This window comes from Puma concolor, chromosome B3 (assembly GCF_028749965.1).
Source record: "Puma concolor isolate L17-30 chromosome B3, mPumCon1.1.hap2, whole genome shotgun sequence".
Lineage (NCBI taxonomy): Eukaryota > Metazoa > Chordata > Mammalia > Carnivora > Felidae > Puma > Puma concolor.
Genome location: NC_141672.1, coordinates 38,192,672 through 38,211,768, shown reverse-complemented (window position 1 = coordinate 38,211,768; position 19,097 = coordinate 38,192,672). Strand labels below are relative to the sequence as shown.

The window sequence follows — 19,097 nt, the reverse complement described above, 5'->3', positions numbered from 1 at the left end:
AAATGGTATATGTAACTTACCTTTTCCCACAGGAGAAAAACCGTTGTGGAACCATATCACGGCAATGATGCACTTTGTTAGGTCTCGTACCTACATAGTGTTCATACTTCTGTTTCCTAGATCTTAACCGACTTTCTTCATCAACTACTCTTCTTTTCTACCCAAATATATAGTAGTAAAGCCTTAAGGAAATTTTGGGGCCCGAGTGCTTCATCAATATTTATGTTTCTCTCTGGATTTCTTGACACATTTTTAATGGTAAAAAGCTGTCACTATATTTTTTTCCTTTCCCCCCCCAGAAATTTATTGAAGAAAAAGAGTTCCTAGCTCAACTTGAAACTTCCTTGCAAAAGTGTGAAGAAATACATAAGAATTTAGGTAAAGCTATACAGTTACTTTTTGATGAAATGATCACTTAAAAATAGCACGCGGGTACCTGGGTGGCTCAGTCGGTTGTGTGTCTGACTTCGGCTCAGGTTATGATCTTGCAGGTTGTGGGTTTGAGCTCTGTGTCGGGCTCTGTGCTGATGGCTCAGAGCCTGGAGCCCGCTTTGGATTCTGTGTCTCCCTCTCTCTCTCTGCCCCTCCTCTGCTTGTCCTCTCTCTTTCTGTCTCAAAAATAAATAAACGTTAAAAAAAATAGCATTTTATCTGTTTCACTTTCTTTATACCTTAACGTTTTAGGAATTGGTTTAACATGTGTTTTCTTTGGAAAATTCTTGCGTTCACTTTTAATATTATCACAGTACATATTTACTTGACCATTGACAATTAATATGCAAATATTTTTCTTGGTATTATTTTATTAATAAAAAACTGTTTTCTAAGATTACTTTCTTGTTTTGTTAACATTATAGATGGAGAATATCAGGATATTAGCAAACAATATATGGCAGTGGAATATGATATTTGTATGTATAGAAAAAATGTATATAATGTCAAGTCCACTCTTCAGAAAGTTTTGACATGTTGGGCTACTTATCTGGAAAAACTTCGCTTACTAAAGTCTTGTTTTGAGGAGACAAAGAAGGAACAGATTAAAGAGGTATTTTCAGTCTAATGTTACCTCCTCAATTTTCTTTTCTTTTTTTTTTTCGTTTTGTTTGGAGATCCTCGTTTTCAATCCAAAAATGAGAGGCCAGGGAAGAGTGAACATGACTCTTGGAAATATTCCTCAAAGTATTGGAAAGAGTTTAGTTTCTTTCTAATACAATTGCCAAAAGGAAGTTTTCTCCTCATTGTAGGTTTTACACACACACACACACACACACACACACACACACACACACACACAGTAGCTTTTGAACGATATATTGCTTAAGTTCTTTGGAAGGAAAAGAAAAGGCTTGGAATATTCAATAGCTTATAGACACATTTAAAATAACTTGATATTTTAAAAAGTTTTATTTTTCCATTTGGGTGAATACCTTTCAGCTCTAAAATCTTCCTGTATTTCCAGAGGAAGGAAATGCAGAATACCTTAGACTTATGTGGAGAGGTGTGGAAGAAATTTCAACGTAATTCATCAGTGTTTTCACTTGCTAGTCATGTCATAATCTGTTTTATGATTCTTCTCTGGGATAGTTTTTCTTTCTTTCATTTCTTTTCCTCTGTTGCAAATGGTTATCTGCTTGAAAATAATTTTGATGAAAAGTCTCAGATGAAACATTTTCCAAATAGACACTAAAGTTCCTCAGCTGAAAATGGGCTGTTTATATGACAGTAAAATTTGTGATAAGTGTAGGAGCACGTAAAGAATATTTGAGGGGTTGGTGAGTCATTCTCCCTGTCACCTATAGTGATAAAAATTCAAATCTTTGGCTTTCAACGATTCTTCTGTGTTTAAAAACCTTTTTTTAAATTCTGATTTTAATTCTAGTAGTTAACCTACAGTATAATAGTAGTGTCAGATGTACAATAAAGTGATTCAACACTTTTCATGCAACATCCAGTGCTCATCACAAGGGCACTTCTGAATCCCCATCATCTATTTTACCCATCCCCCACCCACCTCCCCTCTGGTAATCATCAGTTTGTTCTCTGGTTAATAGTCTGTTTCTTGTTTGCCTCTCTCTTTCCTTTTTTCCCCCCTTTGCTCGTCTGTTCTGTTTCTTACATTCCACATATGAGTGAAATCATATGGTATTTGTCTTCCTCTGAGTTATTTTGCTTATCATAATACTCGCTGGCTTCATCCATTAAAGATATTTTATTAAGATTCACATAAATGAGAAAAAAAAAAACACTATAAGCCTTGCACTTCCCAAACTCTGTGCTGAGGTGCCCTGAGCTTCCAGAGGACTTTAAAGATAATTTAAATTTTGAGGGACACAGCAACATCAGCCTGTGGGACACCATACAGCAAATAACTACCAAGTGGTTTGGACCCGACTACTTGAAAATGAGAACCGTTAGATGAATCTCCTGACATAGGGAATTTATGAAAAAAGTTACCGAAACATTAAGGGCACCATGAACCGATAAATGTTTGAGAGCCTTTGCTCTAAGCTCATTAGCCACTTAGAAAGGCGGAACATCAGCTGCTTCCTTAAAGTTCAGCACCAAGAGCAATGACAGCTGGTGCCTGGCAGTTAGTGATTAGGGATGAAGAGCTAGTCCAGCAGGGATGGGGAATCCTCTGAGGGGAGGGTCAGAGTGTCTGCAAGAACCTCATACTCACTTTTGCTTAGAATCACTTGGTAAAGATCTATTACGCATAACAGAAAGACAAGTGTTGTGTCATTAAAATGTGTTGCTTCTATGTTGTGTAGATTCCCTTTGAGACAATATCCCAGTGGAGTGTAGAACATACTACTTTAAATGAAGTGGGAAATTTCCTAATTCAAGTCAGTAATGATGAAGTTGGATCATCTATTTCTAAAGAACTGAGAAGGCTGAATAAAAGATGGAGAAAATTTATTACAAAAACTCAACTTGTAAGTGTTTTTGTTTTTGGTAACCGCTTCATTGAGATATAATTCCCATACCATACAATTCACTCATTGAAAGTGTATAACTTAGTATATTTAGTATATTCAGAGTCGTGCAGCCACCACCATCATAAATTCTAGAACATTTTTGTCATCTCCTAAAGAAACTCTGACTCCATTAGCAGTCACTCTCTACTCTCTCCCAGCCTCCCCAGTGGCCACTGATCTACTTTTATGTCTCTGTAGATTTGCCTGTTCTGGATATTTCACACAGATGGAATCAAATAGTATCTGGTCTTTTGTTTCTCGCCTTTTAAACTTAGCATAATGTTTTCAAGGTTCGTCTGTGTTGTAACGTGTCAGTACTTCATTTACTTCTTATGGAAAATAATAGTCTATTGTATGGATACCCAGCATTTCATTTATTGATTGATCAGTTTATGCACATTGGCTTCTTTCCACCCTTTTGACTATTATGAATAGTGTTGCTGTGAACATTTATGTCCAAGTTTTTTGTTTTTTTTTTTTAAATGTTTATTTATTTTGAGAGAGAAAGAGAGAGAAATAGAAAGCAAGCAGGGGAGGGGCAGAGAGAGAAGGAGAGAGAATCCCAAGCAGGCTCCACACTGTCAGTGCAGAGCCCCACACGGAGCTCCAACTCACGAATCATGAAAATCATACCCAAGCTGAAATCAAGAGTCGGACGCTTAACTGACTAAGTCAGTCATCCCTTATGGACAAGATTTTGTGTGGACATGTAATAATACAGTTTTGTAGCTGAAATTCATTTACCATTATAGAACAACATAAGCATTTTTGCATACAGATTTCAACCTCCTTAAGAACATACACGGAACTTTATATGGCTTTTTATTTAGCATGGCACCTTATAAAAGCAGACCTTTAATAAATAATTTTTGACCTTAAATTATTCTATTTCTTATTTTTAATAATTTTAGACTGAGGGGGGTTTTTTGTTTTTTGGGGAAATGCTCCTACTTTATAACATTGTTATTATGTGATAAATCCCCAAAATATGTTGAATATATTATGTCCAGTTATTGTTAGTAACAATGTATCTTCACATAAAAATATGGGCTTCAGGGTACCTGGGTGGCTCAGTTGGTTGAGCAACTGACTCTTGATTTTGGCTCAGGTCACGATCTCACGGCTCGTGAGCTCAAGGCCTGCATAATGCCTTGTGCTGACAGTGAGGAGCCTGCTTGGAATTCTCTCCCTCTCTTTCTGCCCCTTCCCCCCTCCCCTCACTCTCTATCTCTCAAAAGAAGTCAATAAGTAACTTTTTAAAATGGACTGTAAATTTTATGACAATTTTTATAGGAAATGAAACTGCCACTTAGAAAAAAACAGGATCAGCCCATTTTTGACAATTATGCAAATACTCAGCTACATGAAGAAGAAAAACCAACTGTTGATTTTTCAATGGATATGTCAATAGAACTTCCTGAAAGTCATAATCAGCATGTAAAGGTAAAATAGTCATACTTTATGTATTTCACTTGTATATAGCTATACCGTGGCTATTTTTCTTTTGTTAAACCTATATTGTTGAAACAGTGGTAAATGTGATTATTGGATAACACTTAAAAAAAAATTTTTTTAACGTTTATTTATTTTTGAGACCGGGAGAGACAGAGTATGAATGGGGGAGGGTCAGAGAGAGAGGGAGACACAGAATCTGAAACAGGCTCCAGGCTCCGAGCTGTCAGCACAGAGCCTGACGTGGGGCTCGAACTCACGGACCGCGAGATCATGACCTGAGCTGAAGTCGGACACTTAACCGACTGAGCCACCCAGGCACCCCGGATAACACTTAAAATGTGGTCATTTTCCACTAGAATGTTCCACTAGGATCCCTCATGAAGGAGGCTTCAGCATTCAAGTCTGTGTCTCTCCCTCACTCAGGAATTCCGCAGACGTGCAGAAGCCGTCATGACTTCTGAGCTGTGGACACTGAGTTGATATTTTCTTCAGATGACTTCTGCCTCTTGCTCAGGGATTGTCTAGCTTTGGTCTAGCCCTTGGCCCATGTCTTACTTCCTTTCTGTACAGTAGGGGACAATATAATCTTTATTTCTTGCTTTGTTGTTTAGTTTAGAGGACGATTTTATTTTTATTTTTTTTTCAACGTTTTTTTATTTATTTTTGGGACAGAGAGAGACAGAGCATGAACGGGGGAGGGGCAGAGAGAGAGGGAGACACAGAATCGGAAACAGGCTCCAGGCTCTGAGCCATCAGCCCAGAGCCTGACGCGGGGCTCGAACTCACGGACCGCGAGATCGTGACCTGGCTGAAGTCGGACGCTTAACCGACTGCGCCACCCAGGCGCCCCTAGAGGACGATTTTAGATTATAGGGAAGACTATGGAAAAGGAACAAAGAGTTTATACACATGTAAGATAATACCAGTGATTTTGGAAATGTGCCTCCTTCCGAATAATAACATATCCAATTTCACTTAAATTAAGTTTAGACTGACTTTGGCCAGTTGCTGGGATGGAGTGCTAGTGTTTGGCACCATAAGGAGACCTGATCAAAGTCTTGAAAGATCTGAAGTTGTGCAATACGTTTATAGAGGAGAAGGATGTGGAACACTATCTTTCTCTAGTACATTTAAGATATCTGATTAACAGCTTTAAGGATGCACCTGTCATGCAGAGCTATAGCATAACCTATAGGATATTGAGAGGTTATCAATGGGAAAAGGCTTAATTTTGTTGAAATTGGATTCTGAGTCTCTTCTTGGTGATGTTTCATGACTACTGTCACTCATAGTTGTATTTACTAAAATTGTACGTGAGTTTTAGAAATGTATCTGTGGAGTTACTACCCTAATTTTCTAAGCTTTAATCTTCTTATCTATAAAATGAAGATGATAATAACTAAATGATAGGAATGATACCCTCATTAAGAAAACATAATGTGAAGGGCATCTGGGTGGCTCAGTCATTTAAGCATCCAACTCTCAATTTGGGCTCAGGTCATGATCCCAGGTGGTGGGATCAACCCCCCATTGGGCTCTGTGCTGAGCATGGAGCCTGCTTAAGATTCTCTCTCTCTTTCTCTCTCTCTCTCCCTCCTCTGCACCTTTCCCCTGCTCGTGCTTGCTCTCTCTCTCTCTCTCAAAAAAAAAAACAAAACAAAAAAAACAAGTAAGAAAGAAAGAAAAAAAAGAAAACATGAACAAATTTTTTACTTTTTAAAGTGATAAATGCAATCATAGAGTGTGATTATCATTATCCAAAAAGTAGGTTTTAAGTTACTAAAGTATGTTGCATTAGCAGTCTTCAGGAAGAAAAGAGATCTAACTTTTTCTAATTGAAAATTATTTTAGGGGTGCCTGGGTGGCTCACGTCAGTTGGGTGTCTGACTCTTGGTTTCAGCTCAAGTCACGATCTCACAGTTTCGTGAGTTCGAGCCCCATGTCGAGGCTCTGCACTGACTGCTGAACCTGCTTGGGATCCTCTCTCTCCCTCTCTCTCGGCCCCTCACCCATTTGTGCTCTCTGTCTCTCAAAATAAATACACTTAAAAAAGTATTTTATAAGTGATGTTGCCATTTTCTTAGCAGTAATTTTGAATGTTGTAGGCTGGGGAAGGACATGAAAAAGAAAATGAATTCACAGGGCAACTCAAAGTGGCTGAAGATGTTGAAAAACTGATTGAACAAGTGGAAATCTGGGAGGCAGAAACTGAATCTCTTCTGGAGCTTTTGAGATGTCATGAGGGGGTAGACGCCTCAGTGGAAGAATCTTTGCAGGTAGGAGTGCAAAAGTATTAAGAACATAGCTTTCGTGGTTGTGGACTTATGTACTAAGACAAATACAAGGTTTTAAGGTAAATAGTAATAAGACTGCTGTTTGAACTTTCTTTGCTGAGTGTTGTAAAAATTGCATGGACTGTCATTCCTGGATCATTTGCTGAGATTTTGCCTGAGGACAGAGGATAGATTAGGAGACCACTAATGATACCTTACAAGTCTCAATTCCTGAACTGATTTTCCCAGCCACCTAATGGAGATTAAAATATTCTCTGGTTTCAGAGAGCAATGAGGAGATGAGTCAGGATGTGTCAGATAGGTAGGTCAGTTCAGCGAGAGTATAAGAGATTATACAATTTTTGCTTTGAAAGCTCACCCGTTGATTAAGCCACCTACCCTTCCTTCCTTGATGCAGGGAGGGTGACGGATGTTGTTAAAACCTTTCTGTCTTTATTCTCGGGCAGTTGACTCGTTGAAAAGCACTGAGGCAAGAGTGTGTTTTAACATCATTCGGTTCTCCTGGGGAAGGAGTTACGACTGAGGTTTTTACTGAGTTCCAGCTCAGCTATAAAACTTACGGAGCATGTCATAAATTACAACAAGATGGAAAGTTCCTGGAATGAAGGGATATTCACGTAATTCTTTGAAATGCAGATTTCTGAAAGGTGTATAGGTAACATTTTGTATTTTCATGGTTTGTACGAATCGCATTTTTTATCATTTTGAAAATATTGTGTAAACGTACTGTGCCATCTGCCAGCACTTTTTACTTTTGTTTTATTTTTATATTTATTTATTTGCTGTATCTGGAATTCGTTTGATGAAAGAAATGAGTAGGAAGGAGAAATTCAATATTTTAAAAATATTTCAAAACGATGGCAATGATCCCTCTTATAAACAATGAAAATACAAACATGCTTATATAAGGATATACTTATATTAACAAGGAATTAAGTAGATCTTTATTAGAGCAAGATATATGGTGAAGTAAGAAATGCAAATTGGTGAACAGTACCAGTGATGTGATTTTTTTTTTTTTTAGTCTTTTTTTAAAACAATTGCTTTTTTATAGTAAATGGGTTTATATCCATAGAAAACTGTGCGTAAGGATATACAAATAACTAACTGTTATCTTGATCGTGCATTAGGCCCCAGTCTTGGCACATTTCCAGATGCCTCATACATGTAAACCAAGTAACCAAATATTGTTACTTTTATAATTTAAAAGAGAAAAAAATGAAAATATAAATGAATGTGCTAACTGTAGAACATTTAAATAATGTACAAAAGCATAAAGAGTAAGAGCACGATGATTCCACTGCTCTAAGATAAATACAGTCAACATTTATATAGTTAATATCAAGCAGTGGAACTTCTATTTTATCATACTTTTGCTACCCTTGAGTTGTAATTAAAATTTTTTGTGCTGATTTGATAACTGAAAAGTGGTACCTCATTATTATTTTAATTTGTACTTATTTAATTACATGTAAGGTTGAACCGTCTTTCATGTATTTATCGGCCATTTGTTTTTGTGAATTATCTGTTCTTGCGTTTTCTGAATTTTCTTCGGGACCTTAGTACTTTTCTTTCTTTTTTTTTTTAACGTTTATTTATTTTTGAGACAGAGAGAGACAGAGCATGAGCAGGGGAGGGTCAGAAAGAGAGGGAGACACCGAATCTGAAACAGGCCCCAGGCTCTGAGCTGTCAGCACAGAGCCCGACGCAGGGCTCGAACTCACTCACTGCGAGATCATGACCTGAGCCGAAGTTGGACACTTAACGAACTGAGCCACCCAAGCGCCCCAAGAACCTTAGTACTTTTCTTATTGAATTTATGAGCTCTTTGAATCACGATGCATTTTCATTTGTGTGGCAGATATTTTTACCAAGTTGTTGACTTTTTAAGTTGTTTATTTTATTTTACATGGAAAATTTTTATATTGATGTTCCTGCTCTTATCCCTAAAAAGGCCCCTTCACACCCAGAGGGTAGATCACTTTTCATGGATAATTTCTTTTTGTAGTTTTCTATTTTATATGTAACTTTCTGATCCACTGAAATTTATTTTTAGTGTGTTGTGTAAAGCATGGTTATAAATTTCTTTTCCAATAGCCATTTTTCTCCAATAACATTTAGTGAATCTCCTTCCAAGCGATTTGACTTAGAACAACTTCATTTTGGGGGGCCTGCATGGCTCAGTCGGTTGGGCGTCCGACTTCACCTCAGGTTATGATCTCGCAGTTCTTGAGTTCGAGTCCTGCATCGGGCTCTGTGCTGACAGCTTTGGATTCTGCTTTGACAGCTTTGGAACCTGCTTTGGATTCTGTGTCTCCTTCTCTGTCTGCCCCTCCCTGCCCTTGCGTGTGTGCGCATGCTTGTGCTCTCTCCCCCTCTCTCAAAATAAATAAACATTTAAAAAAAAGAGAACAACTTCACTTTAAGATTTATTACTACTCTCTCAACTTATTTGACTACTGGCATTGTATTACTTCTAGGCTTTATTTTATTGAAGTGCTTACTGTGTAAAGAATCTATGACAGACTATGTTTCTCAGAATCTCATTGTACTAACATAAAAATTTTTTAATGAAGTTTAAAAATAACATTTTTAAATTTTTTTTTTTTTTTCAACGTTTATTTATTTTTGGGACAGAGAGAGAGACAGAGCATGAACGGGGGAGGGGCAGAGAGAGAGGGAGACACAGAATCGGAAACAGGCTCCAGGCTCTGAGCCATCAGCCCAGAGCCCGACGCGGGGCTCGAACTCACGGACCGCGAGATCGTGACCTGGCTGAAGTCGGACGCTTAACCGACTGCGCCACCCAGGCGCCCCGAAAATAACATTTTTAGAGTACAAATGTACCTCGCTTTGGATTAATAATAATTAACTTTTCATGATTTCCTGACCAGATTAAGGTTAATGTTTAACATATAACCTGAATATTTATTGTGGTCTCACTTTGTTTTCATAGCATCTTATTGCCAAAGGCTCTATGTATGAAGAGCTTGTGTCTAGAATTGAAGATACCTTACAAATGGATGTGCAGAATATTTCCAGCCAGGAGTCCCTTCAACATGTTCTCACAGTTGGGCTTCAGACAAAGATTCAAGAAGCTAAAGAGAAAGTTCAGGTCTCTCTTTAATATTTCCTATTAAGTGAATCCAGTCTTTAAAACTGAGTGGTCAGTAGGAGGATGGGGAAGAGAGGGAGGGATTGCCCTCTAAGTTGGAAACGTTTTCTAAAATATTACCTTTGTGTTTTATGTGTATATTTTAACAACTTAGAGCACATTGAAAAATATCAACATAATAAGTAGGATATTCTTATGTCTAGTGGGAAAATAAGAGTCACTCCTCAAAGACTGTATTTGTTAATTTGTGACTTACCGAAAAGCTGGGCCAGCTGTTGAGAATTTTTTGTCTTTGCAGATCAGTATGGTGAAATTAGCTTCCGTGTTGAAAAACTCAGCTGATGCTTCCCCAGATCTGGATGTCAGGCTGAAAGTGGAGGAGTCCCAGAGGGAACTTGAATCATACATGACAAGGGCTGAGCAATTACTTGGACAAAGAGAGAGCCGGAGTGGACTAATTTCAAAATACAAGGTGGGACTCTCAACCGTCAAATGTAGGCTCTTCTTGTTTTTTTTAACATTTATTCATTTTTAAGAGACAGAGACATGAGTAGGGCAAGTGCAGAGAGAGAGGGAGACACAGAATCTGAAGCAGGCTCCAGGCTCTGAGCCGTCAGCACAGAGCCTGACGCGGGGCTCAAACCCACAGACCGTGAGATCATGACCTGGGCCAAAGTCGGACACTTAACCCACCGAGCCACCCAGGCACCCCCAAATGTAGGCTATTTATTATCAGCTACCTACCTCATGTGAAATCGAGATAATTCCGTCACCGTAATCATGCACAAAGTTACTGTAACTTTAAAGAATTTCCCAGTTTTATATGTTGTTCCCAGAAACTATTAAAAATATACATGAATGTGAGGAATTTTTTCAATTTAAACTTTAGTATAGATCTGCCGAATGGACTCAGTGGTATAGTGTCACGAGCACAACTGATTGTACGATATTCAGCATGAGTTTAATTTTTCTTGCTTTTTAAATTAGTAAAATGGGCATAATTCCAGCTGCCAAATTTGTTGTGAGACGTTAAATTAAAAAAAGGCACATGAAGGCCCCTGGAATAGGTAAAGTTCTCTGAATATAAAATCACACTTTTGTCATTAAAATGCTTTGATAGAAGTTATATGTGATTTTATGGGTAAAGATCCAGTGATGTTGTTTTGTGTGGCGATAGTTTCAGGTTGCTTTTGCCGGTTTGATAGACGACTCAAGATGTGTGCAAACCCGAGAGTCATTATTAATTAACATGATGGGAGGCACTTGGGTGGTCTATGAAGTAAAAGTACGATAAGGTCTCTACCATTGGACACATTGGAGAGGTAGAGTGATATGTGTCCTTTCGTTCCTTTATTCAATATTTCACACACTTATTGGACATTTAACATGAGCTAGACTTCTGGGGGGACCGCCCCACTCTTCTAGAAGAAGGAGCCTGTTTATTCTCATCATGGCCTCCTTCTCTTTTCTGGGCCTCAGTCCTCATCTGGCTTTCTGGATTGTGAACCCAACCACGGCCCTGTTATCAGCCGTCTCAACACTGCTTTTCCCAGGACCCCAAAGACCTCCCCTGCGTGATCGATTTCTGTTTGCATGTTGCTAGCCACCATCTTTGACCAGTTCCCTCGGCCTTTTTTTTTTTTTTTTTAAATTTTTTTTTTTAACATTTGTTTATTTTTGAGACAGAGAGAGACAGAGCATGAACGGGGGGAGGGCCAGAGAGAGAGGGAGACACAGAATCTGAAGCAGGCTCCAGGCTCTGAGCTGTCAGCACAGAGCCTGATGCGGGGCTCGAACTCACGGACCGTGAGATCGTGACCTGAGCGAAGTCGGATGCTCAACCGACTGAGCCACCCAGGCGCCCCTCCCTCGGCCTTTTATTGTCTCTTGTATTCCTAGGTTGCTGAGAGTGCTGAACTGACCTTAAAGAGTCAGTGGTTCTTATGAATAATCACCAGGCTGGATTTCCTGGTGCTGATATGGTCAGCTCAGGAAAGAGAGAAGGAAGAGACAAAACGGAGGCTCAAGGCCCCTTCTCTCCCAGAGAGAGGGGTTAGAGGGGTCAGTCTGGCGCCATTTTCCTCCCGCTGAGGGTCTATGTTTTGGAATCTGAGGCCACAGACTTCCCCCCTTTTATCTCTGGCATTTAGTAAAGTAGAGCCATTTTCATGGTAGAAGCAAGATCTCTGCCCTGCCACGTCCTGCCCTGAGACCCCTGGGACTCCAGGGGCCCATGAGGTGGGAGCCATCTGCCAGCATGTAGGGTTAGAGAGTCTCCCCAGGTAATAAATCCAGCAATCCTCACAGAGGCTTGGAGGAAGGCCCTGGGGCTCAGCCTTGTACCTTTTCCACAGTAGGCCCGTAATAAATATGTCGTGAGCGCATGAATGAATTCCCACTGTGCTTAAGTGCCTTATTCCCTAAAGTTACTTTTGTCTTCTGTCTCCTGTAGGTTTTCTGTCTCTTTCACAAGCACCAAACTATTCTGTGTTCTGTCATTTCCTAATTAATTAAACTAGGTTTCTGCCAGGTAATTGCCAGGTCTATAAGAGCAGGTAAGCATGAGATAAGGAGCAGACGCGTCTCTGTCCACTGCTACTCCCTCTCTGGGGCAGGACTGCCAGTGTGGTTGGCCCTGGGCAAAACTTTGAAGTTGATGATAAGGTAATGTTGATTTGTTGCAGCCTAAAAATGCTTATGCACAATATTAAATATTGGCCTATTAATCCTACTATAAATTGTGTCTTCTTACAACACTAATCTCTAATACATGCTAGTATATTCTTCGTATTGTATTGTTAATGAAGGATGGTCCTCTATTCACTAGTACTTAGGAACTTTAGAGGAAACAGTGCCAGTGGCTCATTCCCCTGCACAATAATCCTTTCAATGATTTATCAGAGGGGTAACAAAAGTCCTTTTGAATATCCTAAGCAAGTCTTTATCTGGTGCTCAAATGTCTGACTACATTTGATTAATAAATATTTTGCAGTTCTTTTCAAAGTTATTCAAGAGATGCAAAAGGGATATCAACCTTACTTTACAAAAAGTCTCCCCTAAATCTTCATAGTCCCCAAAAAGTCTTTTCCCAGTTCTGCGTCCGAAAGACCTACCAAAATTAGCTTTGAGGACTTGGCAGTAGAATGAGACTTTTTTTTTTTTTTAAAGATTTTGTTTCTTAAGCAATCTGTATACCCAACGTGGGGGGCCCAAACGCAGAACCCCAAGACCCGAGAGTCGCACCCTCCGCTGACTGAGCCAGCCAGGCACCCCTAGAATGAGGCTTTCATGTTCTCATTTACGTTCTCTTTTTTAGGAAGCACTAATAATTCTAAATTCTAAAAGTCTGGTCAAGTATTTGAAAGCTGTTGAGGAACTGAAAAATGATGTAACTGAGGGTGTAAAGCTGTCTTTGGAAGAAGAGAGTAGACGTGTCTGTGCCAAGTGGGAGGTAAGAACATGCACATGTATCTGGGATTCTGCTTGTAGATCTGACCCTGGGCCCATTTGTCATCAGTCATTCCTGGCCATCCCCCGTGTACTTGGTATCACAGTGGGGGCTGATCCTGTGAGATTCCCAGGGCCCAGTCAGGTTCTGTGTTCAGCCAATGACAACACGGCTTGGAGATTAGCGGGTGATTGGAGGGGGGAAAGGGGAGAGTCCAAAGTCCCTCTCTTGGACAGTGTCTTTGGTGGCTGTGGGTTCCATGGTTCCAGATTCTGATGACCCTTCTGTCTGGGCTCCTCTGAAGCCTCCAGCCCAGCAGTATAGCAGCCTTCTGCCAGTGTTCATCTCCGGATTGCCTTACTGTCCTCCTTTTGGCTTTTCTGATCTTTCATCTCGTGTGTAACTAGTTCCCTGCATTTAATTCCCTCTGAGTTAAATATTTAATGTTTCCTGGGTCCCTAGTTGGATCCTGACTGAGACAACATATAGACACATATGCACATGTAGAGTTTCCTAGTGAAATAGGCATAGACTTTGATGGCAGACAGACCTCGATTCAGCAGCTATGACCTTGGGTAAGTTGTTTCACCCTCTAGGAACGTATCTGATAAAATGGGGATGTGTGCAACCACTTGGCAGGATTATCGCAAGGATTTATCTAAAGCCCCACCACAGAGATTGTGTTCAATAAGCGGTGATTTGTATTCAGCGTGTGTGTCTGGAGAGAGAGAATAAGGTAATATAATTGAATGTCTACTGTTAAAGGCACTTAAAACGTATTTTATTTAACTTTTTTTTTTTTTTTATTTTAGAGAGAGAGAGCGTGTGAGTGGGGGAGAGGGTCAGAGGGAGAGAGAGAGAATCTCAAGCAGGCTCCACATCCATTGTGGAGGCTGATGTGGGGCTCGATCCCATGACCCTGGGATCATGACCTGAGCTGAAATCAAGAGTTGGATGCTCACCTGACGGAGCCACCCAGGCGCCCCTTAAAACATGCTTTTAAATAGACGTTTATTTAAAATAAATAAATTAAATGAAAAGTTAAATAAATTTCTAAATTTTAGAACAATTTTATTTATTTATTTATTTATTTATTTATTTATTTATTTATAATTTTAGAGCAATTTTAGATTTACTGAATTATTACAAAGATAGTACAGAGAGTTCCAGTGTACCCCATGCCCAGTATTATTATCCCTTATTATTATCATCTTACATTAATACGGTATCTTTGTCACACTTAATGGCCCAACGATGGTACGTTATTTCCTTACGTTTATACTTTATGCATGTTTCCACCGTGTTTCCCTCCTCTCATTTTTTTTCTATTTCAGAGTCCCATCCAGGACGTACATTTTAGTTCCGTGTTATTTCTCCATAGGCTTGGAATGTGTTTTGTATATGTTTTCTCTAGTCTCCAGCCTTGTCTTTTCCATTCTCTTAATGGTATCTTTCACAGCTAATACATGGTTTTAGTTGTTAGAAAGAAAAAGAAAATATGTTTCTGGGTCTGGTATATTTTAAAACATCCTTCCCAGTGACATAAAGACGAATCAGAATGTCGTTTAAACTCTCTTTCGACCCTGTGTTACTACAAATATTCTTATTGGGTTTTTGATGAAAATCTTTTCAATGTATTCTTTTCCCATAGTTAGCTAATACATGTGCCTTTGTGGGCTTTTGTTTTTTTTTTTTTTTTTTTTTTGCAGTCTCTTCATCATGAGATGTCTTTGTATATTCAACAACTGAAAATAGACATTGAAAAAGGAAAACTCAGTGACAGTATTTCAAAACTTGAAAAACAAATAAATAAAGAAAAGAAACTAATTCGCAGAGGAAGGACCAAGGGTCTCATCAAGGAACATGAGGTAAACCACCTGTTTTCCATTTATATGTTGTCATCATTTTGGAGTTTCTCTTACATGGTTGTGTATGTCCTTCACCTCGGATTAAACCTGCTCTGAAAATTACGTCAGTCCTCTTGTCCGTTTCCTGGGGATTATCCCTTACGTGGTTCGAGTTCTAACTGCAGCCTGTGTTTCTTGCTTTTGGGACATGAGAAAAATTCAGCGTCAAGTTATTATTTCATGATTTCCCTTGCCATGGCTCAGTGGCCCCTGTCCCTTGAGACTGTGGTTGCAAATGTGTCACCTGTTGCTCAAGTACCCACAGTTGATTTTGAGGGGACACGGTGTCCTCAGAAGTGCTGCTTTTGGAAAAGATAGCAAATCAGGATATAAGCATCTGGGGCAAATCTCATGCTCCATCCGGCCCCCATCCTATATGATTGCTTCTATTTATTTGACAGTATTGACTCTTCTTCTTTCCTTTAAACTGTTTACTGCCGTGGCTCTCCCAATATCAACCTCTCTTGCTTTTCTTTATTTGATTATTTTTTGGGGAGTGGGGAACTTTTTAGCGTCATTCACAAATTTCTCTCTCGTTTTTAAAGTAATCTTTATACCCAACGTGGGGCTGGAACTCATGACCCGAGATCAACAGTCGCACAGTCTACCAACTGAGCCAGGCAGGGGCCCCACAAATTTCTCTGTTTCCCTTGTGTTATCTGAATGTTTTAGTTTTGAGAGTCTCCATTTTTGGCTGGTTTCATGCCTGCCCTAGGGGGTTTTCTGCCCTTTGCGGCTTTAATGATAAAACCCTCTCTGCAGTGATAGTGCCTAAATCTTTATCACCACCTGAGTCCTTTCCTCTGAGGTCCAGATTCTGTTTCTGAGTGGTACATGTCCCAGTGTTCTTCAGAAACCTCCAGTTCAGCGTGTCCAACACTAGCCCATAATATCTTCCCTCAAACTTTGCTCCCTTTTGTATCTGTTGGTCATGAAGCCATTGCAGCCTGAGAACTCCCTTCCTCCCCATCCCCTTTCCTTCCTGCTCAGCTGTGATGGAGTCAGTTGCCAGGCCTCATGGGTTACTCTCCAGGACACCTGCTTCCTCTCCTTCTTTTCCACGGTGTTGCCATTGCCCTTGACCTGGGGTATTTTCCCCATGCGATGATGGCCACATCATCTTCCAGACCCATCAACGGAGAGACCCCTTTGAACCACAAATCCTATGTCACTGCCTCACTGTTACTCCCAGAATATCTCTAAGCCCCTTAGAACACCACGCAGGTGGGCCACAGTCTGGCCTCAAGACGTGACTTCAGCGTCCCTTCTCCCGCGCTGTGCCCTCCAGCCACACTAGACTGCTGTTCTTTCAGAACATCTGGAGCTTTCTTCCCCTTGGCTGTTCCTTCTAGTAGGAGTGACCTCTCTCGGCTCTGACTCGGAGCAGTCAGACTTGTTCTGGCCGCATCTCCCTCAGATGGCTCCCACATGTGGAGTGGGTTTTCTCGGAGTCCTTAAGGCAGGCAGTGACCCTGTCATAACACTTGTCACACTATGCGCACATTATTTGTATGACCACTGGAGGGGAGGAAAAAAAGTTATTATTTTTTTGACTCCTGAGGGTCCCTGAAAATGAAACCGACAAAGGCAGATGAACAGGAGAAAAGCGTACATATTTTATTGAATTTTTACATGCACGTGGGAGCCTTCACAAGAGTAAAGACCCAAAGAAGTGACCAGAGAAGGAATTTTTTTATACCTTGTAGACAACGAAGCCATACATTTGTGAAGAATTGGCAAGGCAAAGATAAGGGTTAGTTTAACAAGGTTTGTTTGCAGATTTCTCCGGTACTGTCTCTGGGCTGATGAGAGTCTATCGCTAATAAAAAGAGACTTTATTTCCTGCCTGTAGGCAGAAAGCAGGGAGCTTTTTCTGTGTTTGCTGCTTCTTAATTGCCTTTAGCTCAAAATAATTTTTGCACCAAAGAGGCATATTTTTGGCGGCGTCTGGCTGGCTCAGTAGAGCGTGTGCCTCTTGATCTCGAGGTCGTGAGTTTGAGTCCCACGTTGGGTGTAGAGATGACTTTAAAAAAAAGGAGGCATATTTTGGGGTGACATATTCTGGTTTCATTCACTGCATTACTAGACTGTGGTGAATCCCTTTCAGGCTGACTTCCTCATCTTTGTTTCTCCAGTGCCCATTACCACACCGGGCGCACAGCGGATGGCCTATAAAAGATTATGTTGTTAAAGTCACACACATCTGTTAGTTTCTAATCCTTACGGACTAATCACGCAAACTCCTTTGAAACACATTGCCTGCTTTATTTCCTCAATCAGGCCTGCTTTTCTGAGGAAGGCGGTCTGTACCAGCTCCATCACCACATGGACGTCCTGCGGGAGCTGTGTGAAGAGCTGACTTCACAGAAGAGTCAACAAGAAGTAAGGAGGGCCCTCAAAGATTATGAACAGAAGATAGAAAGACTTCGGAAATGTGCTTCCGAGATTCATGGGGCGCTGCAGCCCGCGGTGGGAGGCGTGTCGAAAAACAAGTGAGTGCTTCATAAGATTAACTACACATCAGGGGAAAACAAGAGAAAGCCCCTTGCAAGATCGAATGACAAGGAGTGTTATTTATTCTCTTTTAGACTTCCTGTTTCTGCCTCTGTTTTAACGTGCAATTTTGATTCCTTCCTAGGGATCCCATGAGCACATCTGAGAATGGAGGAAGGAATGCCCACAGCGAGGTGCCATCTGCAAACTCAGATAATCAGCCATCAGCTGAACAGGTGTCACATGCGGATAATGTATTTTAGAAGTAAACCCAGTGAAAAAAGCCAAGCGCACAACAATCCGCTTCTCATTAATTGCTAGCTTTAATTATCTCATTATTTTCATCAGCTGAGGAAGTAATGCAAGAAAGACTCCCTTTCAGAGAATTACAACACAGTGAACCAAAGCTATAGCGAGCGTAACGTTTTCTTCTCCTGAGGATACAACAGTTCTTTCAGAAAGAGATCATTTGCAGACATTACGATTACACGTAGTCTGTGCACGTTCCTATTCAGGGGTACGAGAGGTTGAGTTTCAGCTGTACGGATGCCTCAGCTGCATGGAGATGAGCTAGTTCACTTATTATTTGCCTTTTTCTCAGTACGTTGTCGTTTGCTCCCCTTGGGGATTGAATTTTCTGAATTCTTGAATTTTAGGTAAGTGGCCGTGGACTGTGGGTCATAGCCCAGCCTGCTAGTCTGAAGCTGTGGGGAAGGAACCAGGTGTATTTGAAATCAGAGGTCTGGCCTGCACGCTAGGCTTCCGAAGGCTTTTGACTATGGCTATGCGGTCGTAGGCAGAGACAGTATTTAGGGGTTTAGGGGCTGGGAGAACACCTTTTCTGTGCTGATATACCGATTAGAAGGTGAGACTCCGTGTAATAAATCTCTTCTGTCCTAGGGGAAGGCCTTTCTCTGACCTGAGAAGCTTCAAATAAATTTTATTATCTCCTGGGTGAGGGTATAAAGAATTAGTGATATCCCTTTGTACTATAAAATGTTTATCTTTTCCAGGCAATTAAGTATATTGAAGATATTATGTTTGCTATTTTGCATATTTGCTTAGGCAGTGGGATCAATTAAGAATTTTAGCCTGGAATCCGAGTTAAAGCCTCAACAGGAAGAAAGCGTTATGGAGAAGTATGAGAAGGGTCACGATGCATCTGTCCGTAGTTTACAAGAGAGGTAACTTTTAAATAACTGGAAGATCCACCCAAAATCTTTCATTAATACAAACATGTTATACTTTAATACATGTGTATAACCCATTAGTCATAATTTTTGCATGTAGTCCAGTAACTTAAGCAGAAATTCCTGAGATTTCCTCACGTATAATTGACAGTAATTTAAAAAAAAAACAACTGTCTTCTTATTAAAGTTAAGTAGCATCGCATTTAATTTTTTCCCA

General features: G+C 40.2%; 1 protein-coding gene across 11 annotated transcripts in view; it reads left to right on the top strand.

The window, feature by feature from the left end:
- The window catches only part of SYNE2 (spectrin repeat containing nuclear envelope protein 2), a 342,816-nt gene that overhangs the window by 115,357 nt on the left and 208,362 nt on the right, over positions 1 to 19,097 (top strand). For all 11 annotated transcript variants that reach the window (XM_086709562.1, XM_086709567.1, XM_086709569.1 and 8 more), the window contains exons 15-26: positions 300 to 378; positions 858 to 1,045; positions 2,772 to 2,936; positions 4,272 to 4,421; positions 6,539 to 6,709; positions 9,684 to 9,842; positions 10,141 to 10,314; positions 13,159 to 13,293; positions 15,000 to 15,158; positions 17,478 to 17,689; positions 17,836 to 17,926; positions 18,756 to 18,874. In XM_086709562.1, coding sequence (XP_086565688.1) covers positions 300 to 378; positions 858 to 1,045; positions 2,772 to 2,936; positions 4,272 to 4,421; positions 6,539 to 6,709; positions 9,684 to 9,842; positions 10,141 to 10,314; positions 13,159 to 13,293; positions 15,000 to 15,158; positions 17,478 to 17,689; positions 17,836 to 17,926; positions 18,756 to 18,874 — 1,802 coding nt within the window. The remainder of the gene's footprint in view (positions 1 to 299; positions 379 to 857; positions 1,046 to 2,771; positions 2,937 to 4,271; positions 4,422 to 6,538; positions 6,710 to 9,683; positions 9,843 to 10,140; positions 10,315 to 13,158; positions 13,294 to 14,999; positions 15,159 to 17,477; positions 17,690 to 17,835; positions 17,927 to 18,755; positions 18,875 to 19,097) is intronic.